This window comes from Branchiostoma lanceolatum, chromosome 18, assembly GCF_035083965.1.
Source record: "Branchiostoma lanceolatum isolate klBraLanc5 chromosome 18, klBraLanc5.hap2, whole genome shotgun sequence".
NCBI lineage: Eukaryota > Metazoa > Chordata > Leptocardii > Amphioxiformes > Branchiostomatidae > Branchiostoma > Branchiostoma lanceolatum.
Genome location: NC_089739.1, coordinates 8,646,360 through 8,668,138, shown reverse-complemented (window position 1 = coordinate 8,668,138; position 21,779 = coordinate 8,646,360). Strand labels below are relative to the sequence as shown.

The 21,779-nt window shown below is 42.5% G+C and overlaps 1 protein-coding gene across 3 annotated transcripts; it reads left to right on the top strand.

The window, feature by feature from the left end:
• The first annotated feature begins 79 nt into the window (after window positions 1–79).
• Window positions 80–21,538, top strand: LOC136424848 (mucin-3A-like). Of its 3 annotated transcripts, none has more exons than XM_066413526.1 (10): window positions 80–332; window positions 10,847–11,000; window positions 12,299–12,459; window positions 14,526–14,693; window positions 15,519–15,645; window positions 15,955–16,130; window positions 17,758–17,951; window positions 18,631–18,938; window positions 19,255–19,398; window positions 19,789–21,538. In XM_066413526.1, the coding sequence occupies exons 2-10, from the start codon at window positions 10,858–10,860 to the stop codon at window positions 21,137–21,139; spliced, it is 2,772 nt and encodes a 923-aa protein (XP_066269623.1). In that variant the 5' UTR covers window positions 80–332; window positions 10,847–10,857; the 3' UTR covers window positions 21,140–21,538. The 3 variants fall into 3 exon arrangements, with proteins under 3 accessions (XP_066269623.1, XP_066269622.1, XP_066269624.1); XM_066413525.1 differs by having other exon boundaries at window positions 80–399; XM_066413527.1 differs by lacking the exon at window positions 80–332 and adding an exon at window positions 6,625–6,741.
• Window positions 21,539–21,779: the final 241 nt, after the last annotated feature.

The window sequence follows — 21,779 nt, the reverse complement described above, 5'->3', positions numbered from 1 at the left end:
AACTAAGCGCGCTAATTGGTGGGAAATGCTCGTTTCAACTTCTGCGGAAAGTTTGCGGAAAGTTTGCGGGGGATTCGGGACGGTTCGGCCGGGATTTCGCCGCGGACTTGTTCGCGTGGCGGACGGAGACGGCGGGTTCACCTGGCGATGCGGTCGGTAATCCCTCATCCTTATCAGATCAGCGCAGGCCGGGGCTCCGCAGTCCCGCCTGAGCCGCCCGCGCGCACGGAGCCACACAACCTCATGGATCCCGCCGATTTTACACCCGCACAGACAGATTTCCACCGTCTTCTGTAATCCTACCGCTGCCAAGACCGCCCAGGCTGATCCAGGTAAGCGGTGACGTGCCCAGGTGGGCGGATTGGTGTGATCTGGGCTCCTCTTCACACCTGGCCGCAGGTGAGACACGTTAGAACAATAGGGAGGTGTGTTCTACACTAACTGCTCCCTTGGGAGCTGCTAGCTCGTTGTATCTATGCTGTAATTTCTGATCCTGTAATGGATTGGCTTTGTTTTGAGATTCCCTGTCGGTTCTTAAGGTGTTTTTGTCTGGGTGGTCGGTGCCACACGCCTCCTTAAGGCGTCCCGGGCACACCTGAAGCGTTGTAGTTTATCAGTCCATTCAGACAGGTGGGAGGCCGTCAAACTTTTGTGTTGTGTGTGTGTGCACGGAATACAATACACGTACCTGATCGTGAGATGTCTCTCTTTGCTTAGGGTCACAATTCTGTCGAGTTTAAAGTACAAATATTTTGTCTATTGCACCATACATTGAGGCAAATAAATGAGGATTTGATGTGTTTAGTCTATCCAAACTCGTAAACTGTGTGGTCGTTTGGCCCTGAATTATTGCAAGCAAATGCTTTGAATTGAAAGTGATTGTTCAAGAGAAATTAATTTATAACACTTGAATCTACAAATTGAAAGAAAATCCAAAGCTGACAACTCAAGCGTGTTGTTTTATATAACAGTCAAATTTCTTCAACATTCTTCAGATATTTTTTCTGAATTAAGCTTCATCGATACTTGTCGCTTGAGTTGTGAGTTTTGTCTTCAAATGTATATTATAATATCTATATGTTCGCAGCCACGTACCAGCTAAAACTGACTCGCACAATTTTGTTAATTAAGTGTGAAGGGGACTTAATTATGTGGAAAATTGTGGATATTTCGGTAGGCTTTGAAAGTGACTCTGCAATTTTTCAACCATTTCTGCGTGGCGAAGTCAACAATTAATTTTCAGCTCGTGTTCGATAACATTCCTTTCATTTGTGTGCATCTAATATTTCACAAAATGTCTGTCACTAATATAATGTTACATACAGCAAAGAAAATTTGAAATTAGAGTATTTGACTGCCAAGATTTTTTTGCAGACCTATTGTCAATACATTGCCGTACTGATTATTGTCATTGTTAGTTGATACACATTCATTATAAAAAGCCCTTTTGTTTTAGATCCTGTTGGTTTATAGCTTATCTCATTTTAGCTCGGCAGGGATGGCTAAGCATCCCCCTTAATCTTTTCCTCTCCTTCTCTTGGGCCCCCCAAGAGTAGAAACACGAAATAACGCACAACACAGGGAAATTGATATGATGTACCCATAGGCAGGCTTCTCTGTGATAAGTACACCTCTGGGATTCCTTCATGAAGATCGGATATAGTCCTGGTAGAGATAGCGAGGACTCCGTAATCGCGCTTGAGGAATGTGCTTCCCGGCCTCGAGAAACTCGGCAAGTCGAGGTGGAATTTTCTGATAAGGATTTCTACGTCTGCAATGCTAAGTGAAGCTTTGATTTAGTGCTACACCATAGGAACTGATCATTAAGTGTCTCAAAACCCACCACAGATATATAGGTGATTTCAGCTTAGCTGGTTGTAGGAGGTTGTTAGTGTGTTTCTTCGGGGGTATATTGTTAATCTTTTGGGGGTATATTCTGCTAGAAATTCAATACGAAATGAAGCAGGGTTTATTTACATGTAACATTGGCAAGCCGAGATCACTTATATCCAATACGTGACCAGCACAAGCTAAAATCCCTTTTGATTTTAAATTAGCTTAGCTGGTTGTAGGACTAGGAGGTTGTTAGTCTTTTTTTGGGGGGGGATATATTGTTTCTTTTGGAGTATATTCTGCTAGAAATTCAATGCGAAATGAAGCAGCATTTATTTACATGTATCACTGACAGGCTGAGATCACTCTAAATCCTGTACGTGACCAGCACAAGTCTGAAATCCCCCGTAAACGCGCTGCGGAGGGAGGCTGTTACCGTGAGGGATTACCGGCGCACCGCGGTAGACCGAACGACATCATCGTCTCCAGATTCTCCACGCCGGGTTTGCCGGGAATCTCCGCGACGAAGCGCCCTAAACCTTCGCCTGTGTTACATTGAAAACGTCCTCTGAGGCTCTCTCACAAAATCAACTTCTTGGATCTAGAGGACGTTTGAATGAGGGAACATGAATAAGTGAGTGCGCTCCCGCAGGGAAAAGTGTTGTTAAAACGTTGGGGTGTCATAAACTAGAGTGAGGCTGAATGTGCGCCGGTGAAATTTACAGCCTGACCCGACTCTTATTCCCTAATCAGCCTGGAGCGACGCTCACTGGTCAGATAAAGAAACACCAAATTTATTGATTTTACCGAAAATGTAGGTATGACTCTTGATATGACTCTTCTATATGGTTGCAAAGATTTATTTGCAGGGGAAGTCAAGAGCTGAGGAATTTACGGGTGACTTAGATCGGGGTGACTCTGTTCCCACCGGAATATCTGCTCGCTCAAGCAAACCAAATCCCACAGATAAACCCACCATGGATACTCAGACAGGCATGAACAATAGGATAGCTCTAAGTGGGACGTTGTTTGAATCCTTGTCACTGCGTTTTTACCTCTCGTTTTCATTTTCAGGCGGGGGCCGACTTTCAGTTGTGGTAATCAGATCTCGAGGGTCCTTGGAGTCAGGGAACTGAAACCGACTTGTTTGTTTACTCCTTGTATGGATTAGGTTTGTTTATTCGTACATCGTGTTGTTACAGTTCCCGGTACAAATGAAAGTTTGATCTGGAAAGATCAGGATTCTAGTATAAGTCTATACCTAGATGTCTACAGCTACATGTACCTGACAGTTTTTCCAATGTCACATGTCAACAAGCAGTACCAAGGTCATACACCAGGAGGCCCAAAATTGACCTTGAACTTTGTCTTCCCAATACCTACCCACATACCAAATATCACCACAATCCATCCAGAGGTTCTTAAGTTAAGCTGACTTAACAAATATCCAGAAACACAAACAAACAGATACATACACACACACACACATACACATACACACAAAACAATACCTCCATTTTTTATGGAGGTAAAAATTTCCCTATTATGCATCAGTATGATAGTTAACTTTGTTATAAACCAGGATACAGTATACAATTTGTAACTGCAGCATGCAAGCAAGAAATCCGGTTAAGATCTGGGACCTAACAACTATAGGATTAGGATGACAGAAATATAACTTCACCGTCAGTAATTAGTCAGATCACCGTACAGTGACCCGGTAGTTTTAAAGTGATTCCTCATTCAGAATCATGTCATGTAGTCATCTCCTGAGTCCTAATGCGCGACGTTGATACAACAGCTTATATCATGGCTGTGTAAAGAAAGCGGCCTATGAAGTGTGTGGGAGGGAGACTTGAAAGAGATTTGACTGGCTATCAGTTTAAATCATAGGTATAACTACAAGCACTTCTGGGTACTCTACGGATGTGTCTTTGAATGAACAGAGAGTGTGAGATGATAATGTTGATTCAGATGTGTATAAATATTTTCATATGAATTTGTAGAATACAGTTTTTAAACAAAATAAAAGATCTGTCGTATGTGTATGTAGTTTTAAACAGATTGCTGAAAAAGGAAAGCTGATATCACAAATTTTGAGGAGCAGAAATATCTTTGTTACAGTCAGTTTGTTTGAACTTTAAAGGTGTGGATTTTCTTTCATAAAGAGACTTCTTGACTTAAGTCAGCTATAAGAATTTAAAGTTGAATGTTATATAATTAAGTTGAATCAGACTCAGAAATGTGATCACTGTTACAGTGCACCTTTCTGTCACTGAATAAAGATGTGGAAACATTTGCTTTTGTAACGAGAATGTTGAAGCATTTCTTCCATAGGTTCAATCAGAATGTTAAAAGCCGAATCGGAGTTGAATCGGAGTCGGAAATTTTATCCCCCTTCTGTCGAGACGACGGGGTAATCCGGGCGAATATCCCGTCAGCCGGGCGCTCCAAATCCCGCAGATGAAAAGCGGAGCGGCTGATGGACTGTCGGGGCGGCGTAACAATGCCTGGTGCTGATCCGCGGAGCAAACAGGATTAGGCCCAGCGGAGGGCTGGAGGGGACGGGATTTAGCCGACTTGTGCGCACCTGGACTGAATACTGGGGGGTTTAGGGACCAACCACTTCATATGCTGAGCGGGGGATCTGGGCAAAATGTATTCTGAAGTCCTCAGGAATGCATTACTAGAGGATTATGTCTGTTCAATCTTTCCTTTCATAATCATGATGTACAGTGTATAGTTTTTTTAAAAATAATTATTTTATAACATCTTTCTTTTCTTTTAGTCGACTCTGATATGAGCACCAGAACTGAATACTGGGGGATTTGGGGACCAACCAGTAGATATGCTGGGGGGATCTGGACATAATGCATTCTGTGTAGAATCATATTATTATTATGTTAATTCTTTCATGAAGATTATATTTGAAATCTTTCGTGATGTATGCATATATCATTTTGAATCCTTCATGAAAATATCTAACTACATTATACTTGAACTTAGTGTGATTTAAGAAATAATTGTAAGAATTTTGAACTCCGGTTTAACATTCAGCATGCTAAGGTTGCCATTTAGCACCCAATTTCTATTGGTTATGAGATTAGGCAGCAGGGAGAAGGTTAAGGACCTAACCATCTGCTGGAGAGGGGTGCTCTGGAAATTAAATCCTTCTTGAATAAAGCCAGAGATAAATGTTTGTTGAAGGGATCTTATGAATATGCAACTTAACTTAAAAAGGTTCAGTTTTAACCTTTTCCTTGCTGAGGTACCCTTTTTAGTATTAAGTCTGTATTGGTAACAGGATTAGTCGATAGGTAGAGGGTTAAGAATCGGATGATCAGTGAAGGTAAACGTTTTGAATTCCTGCCGTGACGCTGGAATCTGTTTGTTATGGGATAATCTTGCATTGATAATGGGTGATAAGGCTATCAGTCTATGATGTATGTGTTCATGATTATACACGGCATGCGCAGTGATAAATACTGTTGCAGGATTTCCCCCCTATCATTCATCATTCCCTCATTTGAACGGAATTTTCAGCCACTAATTTGACGGACAAAATTTCATCCGTCACCTTAACAGACAGAATTGGTTTATCCAGTCATAATTAAAAAGATTAGAATGAGGTCAAATCATACCAGGAGTTGCAGATGTTTTTCTTATTTTTTTTTTTTTTTTTTTTTTTACCCAGTGGTTATCACATATCAAGACCCAAAGCCACTTCATCAAGGTTTGACCCAAAGGCCATTTCAAGGTTACAGGTTACATGAATGGGACTGGAACAGCCTAACTCCCTAAGTCAGATATATCATGATTGAGACCAGTTAAGAGTGAGGACTATCAGTTACTAGAGTACTGGCCCAATAGGAGAAGCAGGGGTTCGCTTAACCTTCTTCCTGCTGCCTAACACTGTAACGAATAGAGAATGGGGTGCCAAATGGCTACATCAGTGTCAAGATTAAATAACAGAAACAACTCTAGTCTAAAGCTTGAAAAGAAACTGTACTGTTGCAACACTGGTGTGATTTGTAACTAGGTACGAGTAGAGCACTACAAATGTACCATCCCCGCAAGTCTTATATGGCTCCCAACCAACCGGCTTAAGCAGAAACGTCTATGAATTATTCTTAAGCACGTTTACTTTGGAAGAATTAAAACCCCTGGGGGAAGTGCCGGGCCGACTTAATCCAAGCAAACGCAGCAGAATAATCCTCGGAAGAACAAAGAGCCAACTCCGCCGCGTCCTATCAAATAGGCAAACCGTCACACAAAGTCCCTGTATGTATTACCAGGGTGGAGATTTATTCTAGATGTACAGAATTTTGCGAGCGCGTGTAAAAATGTACGGGGATGGTTGATTCAGGGCTGTATAGAGACAGGCTGCGGCACATTAGCCGGGATTTATTCTGTTTGGAAGAACCAGGTGCCTAATCCGGGATTGGAGTCCCCTCGAGGCATGGAGATTAGGGCTAATCTTTCTTTGACGTCAGCGTCTAAACCCCAGGGCTGGATTGGTCGTGTTAAAGTCCGGCGTGGATTAGAACGAGAATCCCCCTTTGAAATATGATCTCCCTCTGACCTTCGTAACGGATTTGGCGCGCAAGGTGGCAGCGATAAGAAAACCGTGCCGCTGTCTGGAATTAGGAGATAACCACGGCCACGAAAAGAAAAATTGGGAATGGCAGAGGGTTTACGCCACCCAGATCCTCGAATCCAATCCATTTGGACACAAAGCGCAGCAAGGACACTCTCGGCATAACTAAACTGTACATGTACGTCGGGAGACATCCACTGCAAGCAGGCCCTCCAAGGATCACCATATATTGATATTTATTGGTGTCGGAGGATGATATTGAATGTGATGTTTGGACAGAAGAGCCCAGTGACGGATTACTCTAGGTCAAGGTTTGCAGTTTACTGTTTTGTACGTCTCTGTAGGTACTTACGTAGAAGGATTGGTGTACTTCTCGGAGAGTGGCTTCACTCGTAGTCAAAAGTGTACATGTGTTATTAATAGAGATGTAAGAAGTGTGTTTGGGAAACGATGTCGGTTTTAACGACTCTAAGAAGTGAGTTTTACATTTTCGGGAGATCTTGTCGGCGGAGTTTTCGTTAGGTGATGTGTTGCCGGGGCGTAAATGGGAAATCCGTGATGAGATGTGCGGATTGTCCGGGCGTTCCGTTATCACCGTTTTCAAGACAACTCGTTACTCCGGGGGTTTTTGAAGCTAGTCGATGGTGTGTGCCATAGGGTAGTCATACATGACAATGAACCCTATCCATCTAGATGGGCTCCTGACCACCCATTCATCCCCCCTGGCAGTCCTTCAATGTGTAATAAGGCAGGATTTATTACTGTCTGTACAGCGGGAGTTTATGGACCCTGCCAGCGCGCAGTAATTAGGGAATAGATTGCCCGACGCCACTGCCAAGGAAACGTCCACACGCCATGCTTAATCTGTCGGCGAGCGCCGATTACCGATTCCCCCAACACTCGCAACATCGTGGCCGAGTGATAATGCCGGCCCGCGTCGGAAACGCGTCGTTTGTCACCGCGGGAACCCCCTCGGAGCGGCCTTTGATGAAGTCCGGGGGAAGCGACGCGGCGCGGTGAAAAGTCGCTTGACGAATGATGCCAATTTTTGCGGGCAGTAAAACTCCCGGCAATTAGGTAATAAATTACGCCTCCTGCGTAAGTCCGATTAAGACACCTCTGACATAGAATTCCGGGGATAACAGATATTTCTGCGTATTCCGTAGACGGGGGGGGCGTTAACACGGTCCCCCGCCTCGAAGGCGCCGAGTTCTGAAACACTGTCCACCGACACGGTTGAAAAGTGAGAAAATAACTTGACAGTTTTAGAGATCTCCTACAGGGAGAAGGTGTCAGAAGTCACTTGTTTTCCAGCTCTCCCAAAAATGTCAAGTTGTAAAACCTTTGCCGCATTTTGTATTACAATAGACATGCAACGCCAGTATCATCTGCAATTATTGTAACACTGTATGGTCACTGTACGGTCGGAATTTTCAGAATGTCATTTTTGAAATTCAAATCTACCAGCTTGGTAAACCCTACAAATATTATATTTTCCACCGGATATACAAGTACACACTACAACTAAGTTTTTGCTGTTTGATAGAGCATGGTTCACAATAAATCTTAATGACCTGCAGAATGTATTATACTTATAATATTACAAGAATTTTATTCCTGTTGGGTGAACATCCGTGACTCCTTCACCACCAGCAGATGATGATGATGATTCCTGTCATGAATATTATTTATGGCAATGTCTTAATTACTTTAATTGGATTTCCCCAAATTGTCTTTATTTGTGTTCTTTTCATGTTCAACTCTTACCAACATTTATCAAGTTTTTCCTTGAAACAATCAATGAAAAAACAGTGGAAATCTCTAGGGGAATTCGGCAGCCATAAAATGAACTTTATGTTGCTTCAGATTAATCATACATGCGTAATGATAATCATTAGGACACACCCTTCCCTAACCCACCCACCCACACACACATCCCAGCTCTAGGGCATCATGACAAATTATCAGAGCTTACACCCCTCACACATGCACCAATCCCTCCTTAACACAACTGTCTTATTAAGACAGAAATAATTAATCCCGCGCTATAACGACATTAATCAGCGACAGCGCCAATTAGGCACGTCACAACGTCAGACGTTTGCGTCGATCAGAGGGGTTTAGCGGGCCAGCGTGACGCTAATCTTGCCTGTCGGTTCAGCCCCTCTCGGCTGTGTATCATTCGTACCTCGTCATTCCACCGTGCCACCCAGCGTGGCTCAACTGGTAGCAGTCTGATCATGACAGTTCAGCTCCTGTTTCCAATTAGTTGAACTGGGATACCCCGGTTGAAATCCGAGGAAGGCAATCTTGGTTGGGGCTGCACCTGTCTTTCAGAAGGGACGGAACATGGGGATCCCGTGTTCGAGGAGGTGTCTTGAGCATGTTAAATTGGAAGGGCTATAGCTAGCAACCCCTCTGTGTAAAAATATACCCTACCACTGAAACAGCAAGGAAACTAAGTGCCACTAGGCACTGCAATGGTCTAAGCGAACGAACGAACCCACTTCTCGACCGCCCTGTTAGCTTGGGTACTAATTAACTGGGGCTTACACGCCGCCTGCCCCCTAATCCGCCGGATTAAGGCACAATGCCTGAGCCCCTCTCCTCTGGTCGGAGATTAGCCCTTTGTTTGTGGATCCTGTTGACGATAACCTCAGCCATGCGTGGTCGAAGAGTTGTCCGAGCCTCTAGGGCTGGTCAAACATCGTGGGAAAAATTAACATACAGGAAAAATCCTAGATTTATCAGAAGAACAAACGAAGATGGGATCACTTTGAAGTGTGGATTTGCCCGAAATCCCTCCCTGTTGCTAAAGAGAATTAATCGTGGGGAAAACCAACAAACAAGAAAGTTCCTATAGATTTGTCAAAACAACATACGAAAATCGGATCACTTTGAAGTTTGCATTTGCTCGAAAACCTTCCTTGTTGCTAAAGAGAATTAATCTCCATGGCTTGTCAGTTTTCATTCCTCTCGTCGTTTCTCTTACTGCTGCTGTTTTGTGACGTCTGTTCCCACCTGAGAAAACAATACATAAGCCCAGCCGAGTCAAAACATCAATTAAGACCTGTGTAATTTACTGTTGAATACATGGCTAGAAATTCCCACCTGCAGTTTGCGGAGATTCTTTTGAGATTCCAGGAGAAAAATATAAAGCCATTTGTATGGTCGGCAAAAAGAATGCAGGACTGATATTAATCTGAAAGTAGTAATCTGATATTAATCTTTAAGTCAGCTTGCAAGAATAAAAACCTGTTAGTTGCTACTCCATAATGAAAGGTCTGTTTGTTTTGATACAAATTATTATTTTTGATACCATCTTTTTAGGCTGGTACTGTTCTTTGGCCACATCAATTTGATTTGAAATTCTAGATTGAGTCTTTCTGATCCATTCCATTTTTCTATGATTAATTTTAGAAAAATAAAGATTATATATATAATTCATCATTAGATCACATTATATCAATATATTATAACCAAGTCTTGTCACTTGTCAGGATGTAGACTGGTTGTCATATAATGTATATATTATACTGTACATTGTGTATATTGACTGAAGCTGTATAATGATATACAATATACCATGTGCATGTACCCGGGGAGTATATCTGTTACAAAATGTCCATCATGTAAGCCTTTTTAATTACAGTAGCGGCTTTTTTGTAAAGTGAGGAGGATTGACGAATGATCTTCGCCATTGATAACATCTACAATTCTGCAGTTGTGCCTGTTTGCACCTGTCTGAAACTGATAACACAAACTCAGTTTTATGGTCGACGTCCTTTTGAGATCTCAAACATCAGGCCAAAATATCAGGCTAGAATAAGGCTGTCTCCTGCTTTGAATTTATTTTCATCCCACCCTTTTTTTTGGAACCCATGCATGTTTTTTTTGTGTATTCTTTTTTTGTTGTTAAATCTGTCATTTTAAGCTCACAAATATAAATTTTCACCAATCAGATTTTTTTGATGGACGGGGTGAAATTTTTGTCCGTCCCACTTTAAATTTTCATCACAGAATCACAGAAAAGAGGGAGTCGAGTCCTGGAGACAGCCCTATTTTCCTGGTCCTCAAGATTTTTTTTCAGGAAAATAATAGAGTGGGCTGGGGGAAAAGATAAGAATAGAAGTATACAGATACAGAAGCTAGTGTGTTACACCGAAGGGCGGTTATACAGGCTATATAAATACAGATATAGAAGCTGGTGTGTAATGTCGAAGGGCGGTTATACTGGCTATATAGAATACAGATGCAAAAGTTGGTGTGTTACACCGAAGGGCGGTTATACCGGCTATATAGATACAGAAGCTGGTGTAATGTACAAGTTTTGCTGAAGGGCGGTTATACCGGCTATATAGGTACGGATACAGATACAAAGACTGTCCACATATCTCTATCCCTATGTCCCCCCAGGTTGACTAACGATGGCCAGTGGGTCAGTCTCGCCTGAGGGCGGCCGCTCCAGCCATCGCAGGAAACAGACGGAACCGGTCAAGGTCGTCAACTCAGAGGAGATTCTGATGGCCCCACCCCCCATGCAGCAGTACCTGCACTCCCCCACCCCCAGGTAAGCCTTCCCCACCCCCATGTAAGCCTTCCCCACCCCCAGGTAAGCCTCCCCCACCCCCAGGTAAGCCTCCCCACCCCCATGTAAGCCTTCCCCACCCCCAGGTGAGCCCCCCACCCCCATATAAGCCTTCCCCACCCCCAGGGAAGCCTTCCCCACCCCTAGTATTGAAGACCTTCCCCAATCCTGTTGCTTGAATTAACAAATGTTAGTATACTAATCACCCTAAAGGTGAAGTATCGTTTTCGTCTTAAAGTTTGTGCTTCTGTTTCGTTGTACAATGTATGTTTATGCAGTGCAGTTTCTATATGTGCTGCCAGAGGGCGCTTGCTATCATTAGAGCAAGAAATTTTGTCTTGTTTTTAGAGCAACAATATAACTTAGAATTGCTATCACTTCAAAGCACAAGACCTAAAAATCTGATTATTGAATAGAAATTTCAATAGTGTCTCGAAATTGTAGATAAGAATTGAAAAAAGCTGATTGTTTCACTGTCGTAAGCAGAGACATCAAAAGGAACAGCGTATTAAAAGAGCTGATCCTTTTTATTATTGAAAACATTCTTAAAACTTCTCCCCATTTATGATAATGAATAACAATAATTGCTCAAGCTCATTGTTGTTACTTAGCCCATTCAGATGAGATGCCTGAAAATCCCATGTCACGACATAATTATCTATTATCATTGTGCAACGATTCTCATAGTTTCAAGCTCGAATGGCATTTCTGAAAAAACAACTGGGTGGTGGCAACCACAATAAAAGTCATAAATTGTGTTCCAAGGTTTTAAGGATGACAGATGAGAAACATTGCACAAGGGACCTTTTTTTGCCGACCGTTGCCCAGACCCAACAATATCATTAATATTTCATCAATATTGTTTTGAAAACTCAGGATGGTTAATTTGTGTATGGGTTAGTCAAGTCACTGTCACAAATGTTGTGCTATCGATGTTTGATCCCAAACTGAGGGCACTCTTCGTCGTGCATGCTTCCTGCAAAATTCAGCTGTCTTGCTGCGAAAAAGGCTGCCTTAGATCCTTGTCGACAGTTGGCTGTGTCACGGCCTTCTTGGAAATTGTACGCACGGCATCAAAATTGTGTGACCACCTTCGACAAATGTGACCGTGCCGTTAAGTGTCGAAAGATGTATGCACTTGTTCTGATAAAAATTTGTAACTGGGTGACTTGTAAAATGTAAGGAGAAGAGAAGGTTTTTGCAAACTTGCGTAAAACGTCAAAAGTGAACATGGACTTCAGCGATAGTGTGAACACGGTTGTCTTAATCACGATGTCCAGGAACCAACATGGCGGTACGCAGCGAAGTCGGGCGCAACACGACGGGGACGCGGAACAGCACACGTCGCATTCGCACCTGTTCCACCACCACCAACCGACGATCCGGTCCCAGCACCCCCCTCGGGTCATGGTCAGCCCCAACACAAGCATGAAACCGGGAGGTAAGGATTTCATACATGAGAAAATAATTGCAATTTTAAAGAGAAATTCCAACCATCATGATTCTGCCTGGTACCCTACATTTGTTTTTCAAAGAATGTAAAGAGATCTACTTATAGATGCAGCATCAGAAATCCCTGAGGTATTTACAGTTACAATAACAGTTTCTTTAATGTGGCAGTCTATGGGTACCTGGAAGAACTGTTGATGTTATACATACTTATTACGTACATGTACTTCTAGTACAAATTGTGGTTTCAGAAATTTGGATTAGATGAAATGTTGACATTAGTATGCTAAAGAAACCAGTTTTTTAGGATTTAGCAGGAAAGTTCATCTTTGCTAGCACTTAACAAAGTTCAAAGTCATAACTTTGTGCCAAGTTCACACCACAAACATTCTGTTTTGTTATGAAGTGCATTTGTGCAAGTTGACCCCCGTACAGTGTCGCACGATTGAAGATGTGACTATTAAGTAATACCAACTCTAAGACTTAAATCCAGGCTATTGTACTCAGGTCTAGTTATGGGCTGTTGCGTTTTCCTATACAACTTACAAGTACATGTTCCCCCTTTTCAAAGTTATTTGTAGTTTCAACTACTTTTCCCCACAAACTTGAATCAATTTTCAGCATATAACTATGTATGAAATTAAGTCTTTGGTCTTGACCTAATATATAAAAGCATGATCGTCACCATATCGGAAAATACATGTGTATGTCTGCCCTATTTTCTGTTGATGAATTTGGGTACTTTTAATCATGGCCAATGAATATTTGATGGGTAATTGGTAATATTGGTCTGGCCCAGTTCTACTAGGTCATTAAACTTCATAAATCATCAGACCAAGCCTAACATAATTAAATTGTACCACAATGTTTAGTAATATCTATCTATTCAGATTTACCACATTTGTGGAAGGATTGACATAACAGGTGACTCTATCACCTTTTCAAGATCCAGGTCCAGACTGTAAGGTTTGATCCACTCACACCAGGAAGGACCCCTACTCTTTTCGATTTAACTTCATTTGTCAACAGACAAAGCCTAAAATCATTAACTTGTACCACAATGTTTAGTAATGTCAATTGACTCAACTCAAATAATTCTGTTGGATACCAGTAAGTTAGTTACATGTAGTTAGACAGTTAAATGAGAAGTCATGTAGAGGATGAATGGCATGCTTTGTATTTTTTTTTGCAAAATGTTTCAGAGAAGTGTTTTTTTTTTAGTTTGTCTTCAATTGGTTGAGTTTTTAAAGAAAGAATGTAGTGTTGTAATATCATAGTTATAAGTGATAGCTAGGACAAAGAACACCATAGACTTTTGGACATTGAGTTGTCGCAACAATAATTCAAAATAAGTTTTCAGCCTGTGGCTGCCATTTAATACTTAATTATTGATATTATATCTAATTCATTTATCCATTCATTCATCCATCCATTTATTTCTTCATGCATCATTCCTTTATTCTGAAAAACTGGAACAATTGAAACACACTTTGTACGAGAGTATTTTGAGACATTGTATATACATGTACAAATTTAGAGGGCACAAATTTATGTATTTGTAATGTTTTATCATGAAACTGTTTTAGCCGGAACTTGTTAAGTTTCTAATCAAAGTGAGTAATTTGGGATGTTGTCTTATCATAAATCAACAGCATGTAAGTTGATATCTTATTTATGAACCTTACCAAGAGTTTAAAAGTTGTATATATATAGCCTCTTTCAGTCAAAATTGATAGTGGTAAAATCCTAACTGTAACTCCACGCAATTCAGCCATTGGCTGCTACTGTAAATGCAGAAATGTTCACAGGGATTTAATTTCGATGTAGGGAGAAAATGGACTGTTTGCGGTGGTTTTGAGTTTGCATTTGAAACAGTAGTAGCGCTACAGTCACATAATGAAATGGCTTTTCGCAGTGGGTTCAAGTTGGGTAAAGACTTCACTGCGAAAATCGCGAACATAAAACCACGGCAAACATTTCTGCATTTACAGTACGTATATGATAAGGTCAATACTGTGCATAAGCTTGACATTAAATAAACCTGCCCCCCTCCCACAGACAGAAGCCTGCCGATTCGCTGTGTGATCGAGACGACGCTGGACAGCGGCGTTATCCAGGAGATGGAGAGTTACGCCATCATCCCGTGTTCCACGTTCTTCCTGGACCTGGTCGGCGTGGTGCTGGGGAAGCTGGGATACTCGACTGTTCAGTCTGTTGTTGCCACTGGTAAGGTCCATTTGGAACGTTAGAACATTTAGCATGTATGTTGTACCTTCTTCCCGGTCCCCCAATAGTGCGAAATGGACAAAATGGAACGAAATGGAACGAACTAAAACATATGTAACATTATGAAATGAAATTCCAGTAGATAGCGAAATATAAGGAACGTTGTAACATTCACAGTAGACTGGAACAGGAAGCAAATACATAATATAACGTGTTTTATTTCTTGAATCTATTTGATATTATTAAATTTTTTGACCTGTTTTAGTTCGTTCCATTTCGTTCCATTTTGCACTTTCGGGGGATCCCTTCTTCCTACACCAAATATCGGAGCACTTGTAGAATACAATTGACTGTGAAGTTTTTATGATAGAATTATGCTGAATTTTTGGAAAGATGGTTACTGAAGTTTATCTTTAAAAGATTCAGCATGGAAAAAAGTGTCATACATTTTGTACTTTCTTCCTACACTAAAAAATCAGAGCACTCAAATGATAGTTTGACTTTGAAGTTTTTATGGCAAGATTGTGCTCATCTTGAAAAGTTTTATGTTGTTAGTTGTAAGCTGTAGCAAAGCTGCATTGGACGACTAGCAATGTAAAAAAGTATCATGCTTCACTTGAATTGAAGATACCGATAATAGAAAATTGAAGAAAAAATTGTGTTCTTATTTTTTGGAAATCATAGTAGCCCACAAAACTGCTAGATTGGCTAGTTACTAGTGTAACATCACTATTACAGTCCATCTTTCAAAAACTCAAAATGAAGTGTATGGCCCAAAGACAGAGAGCTTGTCATGAGTAACCAACAAGTTTTTGTCTTCTGCAGGTCACATGGAAGTGAAAAACTGGAAGCCTCTGCCGTTCAACGCGATCTCAGACAACCCACAAGCGACAGTCGGGCACGTGTTAGGGGAGGTGTTCCACCTGGCCGTCCTCAGGATCAAACTGTCCAGGTAAGCCACACCTTTCCTGGTGATGTACACCTGTCCCGTTGATGCACACCTGGAAGGGCAACTTGTAAAGGTGCGCAAGGTGCATCTGACCTCTCAATTTGTAAGCTGATTTCGATTGTTGATTTGATTTTAAATGTATATATTTTCCTTATGCTGTCTTGATGAACAGTAGTATTCAAATATTTTAATGAATTATCTAGTTGTTGTTTTTGCTGTACTATAAATTGTAATGCCCGACTGTCTGAATAATCTGACTGTTATGTTATGATGATAAGTTGATAATCCTCCTCTATGCTGATGTCACTACAGACTGCGATGGGAGACCCCGGTGCAGGAACCCCAGCAGGAGACCCCGCTGCAGACTGTTGCCATGCCTACCATGTCCCCAGTACAAGACCAGACCGCCTCTCTCCTGACTTCAGCCCCACCGCCCCAACAACAATCTGTCATTGCAGCTGTCAGCAGTGTCACCAACCGACAACCAGGTCAGTTTGTTTAATACATAGTTACGTTTGAGTTTATTTAGATCTACAATTAGGTTAGCAATATACAAGATACAAGTACATTGCCGCTATAATACAATGCTAAACTTTCTTCCACCACTAAGGTATTCAAGGATAAAATTTTCTCCCACCACTGTCGCCTTCTTCAGGATCAATATTGACCAATATGTGGTCATTGAAAATTTGATTCGTGAATACCTTAGTGTTGGAAGAAAGTTTAGCACTGTATTATGATTACTACCAACACAGATGAGCTTCCATGATACATTGCAGCTACTTTTCCTGTGGTCCTCATCAACAAACATTACTGGACAAAACGTTATAATTAGCCAACAAGTTTACGTTTTTGGTGCTGTTTGTATGTATGCAATGTAACGTTGGGTAACATAAATTCGGGATTTTTCCGATAATGGTTGACTGAAATCAATCTAGCAGAACAATAAACCATCCTTTTTTTCCATAATTCTGTCAGTATCATGTACTATCTTTGCACTAATCATCTATATGGTAGATTTTGTCTCTAGTCGTGCTGACACCATAATATTTCAACTTGAAACTACCGTCGGCCGCACGCACAATGACGGTGCTGTCGGACAGGGGTGAACATTAATTCGGGAGAGAAGATTCGTCTTGAATATCTTACCGCTAATTATATTTTATACAGCAGCTATTCGTTCCATCCTTGGCTTGAGGAGAGTGCTATGGATATAGACGTGTCCAAGTAAAAAAAATACACGAAAAAACGGCCGTACCACACACATCAGGCCTTCTAACATCCCGTTTGTTGAGTCGGTAGAACGTCACTCAAAGTTCATCCCCACCGTCATGGAAATTTGTACATTATTCATCGGGGCGTTAGCTGGATGCCGTAGAAATGGTAATACTACTATGTCCATGTGTTTCTGCTTGTGCTAAGAGCAAACTTTGAGGAAAATATCGCCATCAGTCCACTATCACACACAACATTAGACAAAAAAGTGTTCCTCGCAAACGTTTGTCGTCTGCCGAATAGCAGGATTCTGGGTAACGAATATGGCGGCGGGAAAATTCACCGTAGTGCCGTAGCCATTGGTTGTAGCAACAAAGAGGCGTTTTGATGATTAATCACACTTAGAGTCCAGTTATAGGTTAGCAAAAGAGATCCTTATAAGTTGTATTGTAAATAATTGTGTTTAGCAGGAAGCGGATGTGACATTTGTCTTATAAACCAGCGAACAACTATGTAGTATATTCTCCCACGAAGCCCTCAGACTGTGACAAGAAGGGACGGAGAGTTTTTGACGTAGCCAACTTCTAATGCATGGTTATCGAAGCTTTTCAGACAGTGTTCTGAATACATTAGTCTGTCGAGTTTGCATTTCTAGCGGTATTACTGATGTTGCATCTAGCACATATCCCTAAATACCCCGTTTTCGAAAAATCCCGAATTTAAGTACCCCGCGAATTTATGTTACCCAACGTTATGTACAGTCAAACCTGTACTAGTGATGACCACCTCTACAATACGTGTATTCTGCATTTGTTTTGGGTTTGGCAATATAACAGTGCCATATTGTGTGGAAGAGTTTGATTATAATTGTTACATTGTCCATTGAACCATTCTTTGCAGTGGTGATGTCGAGCCCCCCAGCAAAGCCTCGGGTATCAGAGGTCAGTCAGAGGTTAGAGGTCAGCAGTCCGGAGCTTGATGCAGCCACATCCAGCCGGATCCACCAGAACCACCAGGTGGCCATCAAACTGCAGGGTCTCCTGGCGCACAAACCGGTCAACACACTGGTCAACGGCAACTGTCCGCTCACCAAGGTTCGTTTGTTTGTATTGCATTCCTAGTAAACTCAGTGCCTTGTGGTGTAACACACCAGGTTTGTACTGAACAGTTCAAGCTTCATATCTGGGGGGATTTATTTGATCTACTCACACATAGGAAAATAACCACCGCACAAACCGGTCAACACACTGGGCAACGGTGCCTATCCACTCACCAAGGTCATACACTTTTCACTTAAAACTACAGGAAGTGTTCTACTGTATTAGAAATGGTGCAGATCCAGATCTAAACCTAGAGATGGCCAAGAAATTAAATTTTTCAAAAGAAAAAGTACAGTTAGGCATAATTCAATACCAGTCAAACACTGGTCAGGGGCGACTGTCCACTCACCAAGGTGATACATGTGTCCTCTTGTACAAACTGATGTTCTATCAAAGGTAATATATTCCAGAGTGCCACAGTCATTGGGACTAAAAAAACTATCATGCAAGGAACCATATGCATGGAGGAAGAAAGAGGGGTAGGCAACGGAGGAGATGGGAGGATAATGCCAGAGAATGGATAGGCATGACACTTAGTGAAACACTAAGAAGAACAGAAAACTGAGAAGTGTGGAGAAAACTGGTTACCAGTGGTGCCCCAACAGTCAAGTTGTTATACTAAGATAGATGAGATGAGATGTATTTACCTTGTTTTATCCCACTTCTTCTTAAGACTGAGATAGACCAATTGATGAGGGGAGAATTCCATGCGGAAATTCCGCCGCACAAGCACAAGGCATTCCACGAATGGTACGCCAAGGTGACCACTCCAAACAAAACATCAACCAACCGCGACGCAGCGGCAACACACACCGCGACACACAGCGCCAACAAGAAGCTGTCCGGCGGTAGCGGTGGGAGCCACGGCCCCATCAAGCATCGGAAGCGCTTCCGCACGACATTTAGTCTGGAGCACGAGATTCCAAAGCTGATGGCGTGGTTCCGGGAAGATCCGCGTCCTGATCCCATGAAGATCAACAGGTACAGCAGCCATTTTGTTTACGACCAGACAAACTCTGGTGTTCCCAAATTGCAGATTTTTTTGGCCTTGATTAGCACTTGCTCATTAGATACATACATGTATGTACCTTCGAATAATGCTTGCAACTAGATGTGTAGCTTTGAATAATGCAGTGTCAGTATAACCAGCTGCTGCCATGCCGCGTGTCTATGAAGCTAGTGTGTTACACTGAATACAGATACAGAACCCACTAGGGTTATTTTTTTGCTTTCTTACTGTGCCCATTTTCAACAACCAAAAAACTGTTAGTAATGAAATTGATTATTTTTTGCCCAGATACCTGCAGGAGTTGAACAACAGCGAGGTTCGGAAGCACCAGGCGCCACTACGTTACCAGGCCGTGCACATCTGGTTCAAGAACGCACGCGCCAAGTACAAGAAAGAGGGGCTGTACACACCCAGACATAAGAACGGCTTCAGGTAGGTTAGTCTGCTCATTTGTTTTACAAAATATTAAACTATTGTGGGGTCGTGTGGCGTAATGGCAGAGCGTTCGGCTCAGAACCAAGTGATCCTGGGTTCAAATCCTGTCATGTCACTGATCTTGTGCCCTTGGGAAAGGTCAAGCTAATTGCACAACGATTATGTCAGGTACAATGTGTCGCAAGCTGTTGGTAGATTGATATACGATTGTGTGAAGATGTACAAATCAACTACAATGTATCTTAGTCACAATGTAGTTACAGAAACATTTTTTTTTAATTTTGTAATAATACCTTCTCTTTGGGACAATTACAGCATAAGTTTTCAGCTTTCCCTTTATATTACACTAAGGCCGTCTCATGTTTCTCTTGTATTTTTCCCTTGCAGGAGAGGAAGTATGATTGGACCAATCGGATCGTTACAGATGTCGGGTTACAGCAGTAACGTGGCGCGAATCCAGCCGGGGCCGCTTTCCCACAGCGTGCTAGCGCTCCAGCACGCAAGAACGGTCTCCATCCCCGTCTCCGCCCCAACCAACGTCACGCCTTCGTCGATCCCCTCCCAGCAAATCCCAACGGTCGTCCCCATGTCCATGATGAGCAGCCCCACCCTGGTCTCCATGGTGACGTCGCCGGGCGTGGCCAGCCCCGCCCCAACGGTCGGCAGCCTGGTTACCGGAGTGGTCAATTCCATCATGGCTTCGATGTCCGCGAGCGAAAAGGGAGTGCCTGTTGGCACACACGGGAGCAAAGTTGTTGTGAAAGATGATCCGGATATGCCAAAGAGATCGCCGTTAGACAACTTGGACAGAGATGGTGTAGAAAAAACAATGCCCTCGAGTGATCACAACGGCAATAGACACAACGACACAGGTACCTTAATTGCTCCGGAAGTCGAAAAAAGAGTGCTGGAGGATGCGCCACGAGTCATCGTGAAAACGGAAAACGTCAGCGCCATACCGGACGAAGTTAGCATGGAGGAAGAAGAGGAGTCTAAATACGGAGCCGAACGATCCAGAAAAAGCTCTATGTGTAGTCTCGATGAGGCTCGCAGTCGTAGCGCAAGTCCCTCTGAGAGAAGTACCACATCGAGTATTTCTCCAACTCCACTTATAAAAAAAGCGCCCGCCATGACTCCAAAAAGCGAGGAGGTGGTTTCACCCAAGGATGGCGACGCTAACGATTCCGTGCCTGTGCAAGTCCAGGTAGCTGCCAGCCAGTATACCCAACACAACAACCAGACTATGTCCGCCACCACCTCAACTTCTTCAGGACCAACACAACTTGGGAACGGCGTAACAGACGACCAGTATACCCAACACAATAACCAGACTATGTCCGCCACCACAACTTCGGCAGGAGCAGCACAGCTTGGGAATGGCGTAACAGGCGACCAGTATACCCAACACAACAACCAGACTACGTCCGCCACCACAACTTCGGCAGGAGCAGCACAACTTGGGAACGGCGTAACGGGGAAATCGTCACGCGCAACACGGAGACGACTGATCATCAACCCCGTCTCAGAGCTCCCGAAACTCCAGATGTGGTTCAACGTGAATCCGAAACCCTCGCGTTCCGAGATGAAGAAAATGACGGAAGAACTGAACGCCAGCGAGTGGAGACGGAACCAACCATTTGAACTAAAGAGCGTCTCGATCTGGTTCAAAAACGCCCGGGCCAAAGTGGCGAAAAAGGAGCACAGCTTGGATATGGACACATCCAATGACTCCTTCTGAACTGTAATTGTTCAGTATGTCTTTTTTTCTGGTGCCAGTGTGGTTAAGCCCCTATCTCACTGGACCCATGGCAGCTGGGGCATTTGACAGAGTGCTCAACAAATTTCATCGATAAAAATGTCATAGTCATACTTGAATGTTTTGCATGATATTCCCATTATTAAGTCAAGGGTAACACAAATCCAATTTAGGACACAGCGAGGCCACCAATGTGAAATAGGGGCTTTAGTGTACAGGTGTCTTAAAATATAAGTTGAAAGCAAACCAAACATCACACCATTTTTGAAGCCCTCGATGGAATGGGAGCTTGCTATGCCACAGAAGCTTACAAGGGGGCGCTGCTTGCAGCATCCATTAGGCCATGCTGTCTTGATTATGTGTATGACATCGATGCATCAATTTTCGTCTGTTTTCCAAAAAACACTGAATTTCACAATGAAGGCAACTTTTTTTTGGGGGGGGGGCAACTGGTCAAGAGCAACAAAGGCCCATTTAGAAGGTAGCAAACATATGCTACTGTATTACAGTTTGATTCTGTGTATAAAGTACATGTACATGTATAAATGCCTTACTGTTTTAATGTTGATATTTGAACGTGCCCTTAATGTATCATAGTGCAATCCTTGAATAAGTGTATATT

Bases quoted from the DNA above. Each gene is read 5' to 3' on its own strand.
- LOC136424848 (XM_066413526.1), top strand. From the start codon at position 10,858: ATGGCCAGTGGGTCAGTCTCGCCTGAGGGCGGCCGCTCCAGCCATCGC. The intron at 11,001-12,298 runs GTAAGCCTTCCC...CACGATGTCCAG, and splicing joins CTGCACTCCCCCACCCCCAG to GAACCAACATGGCGGTACGC. The intron at 14,694-15,518 runs GTAAGGTCCATT...TGTCTTCTGCAG, and splicing joins TCAGTCTGTTGTTGCCACTG to GTCACATGGAAGTGAAAAAC.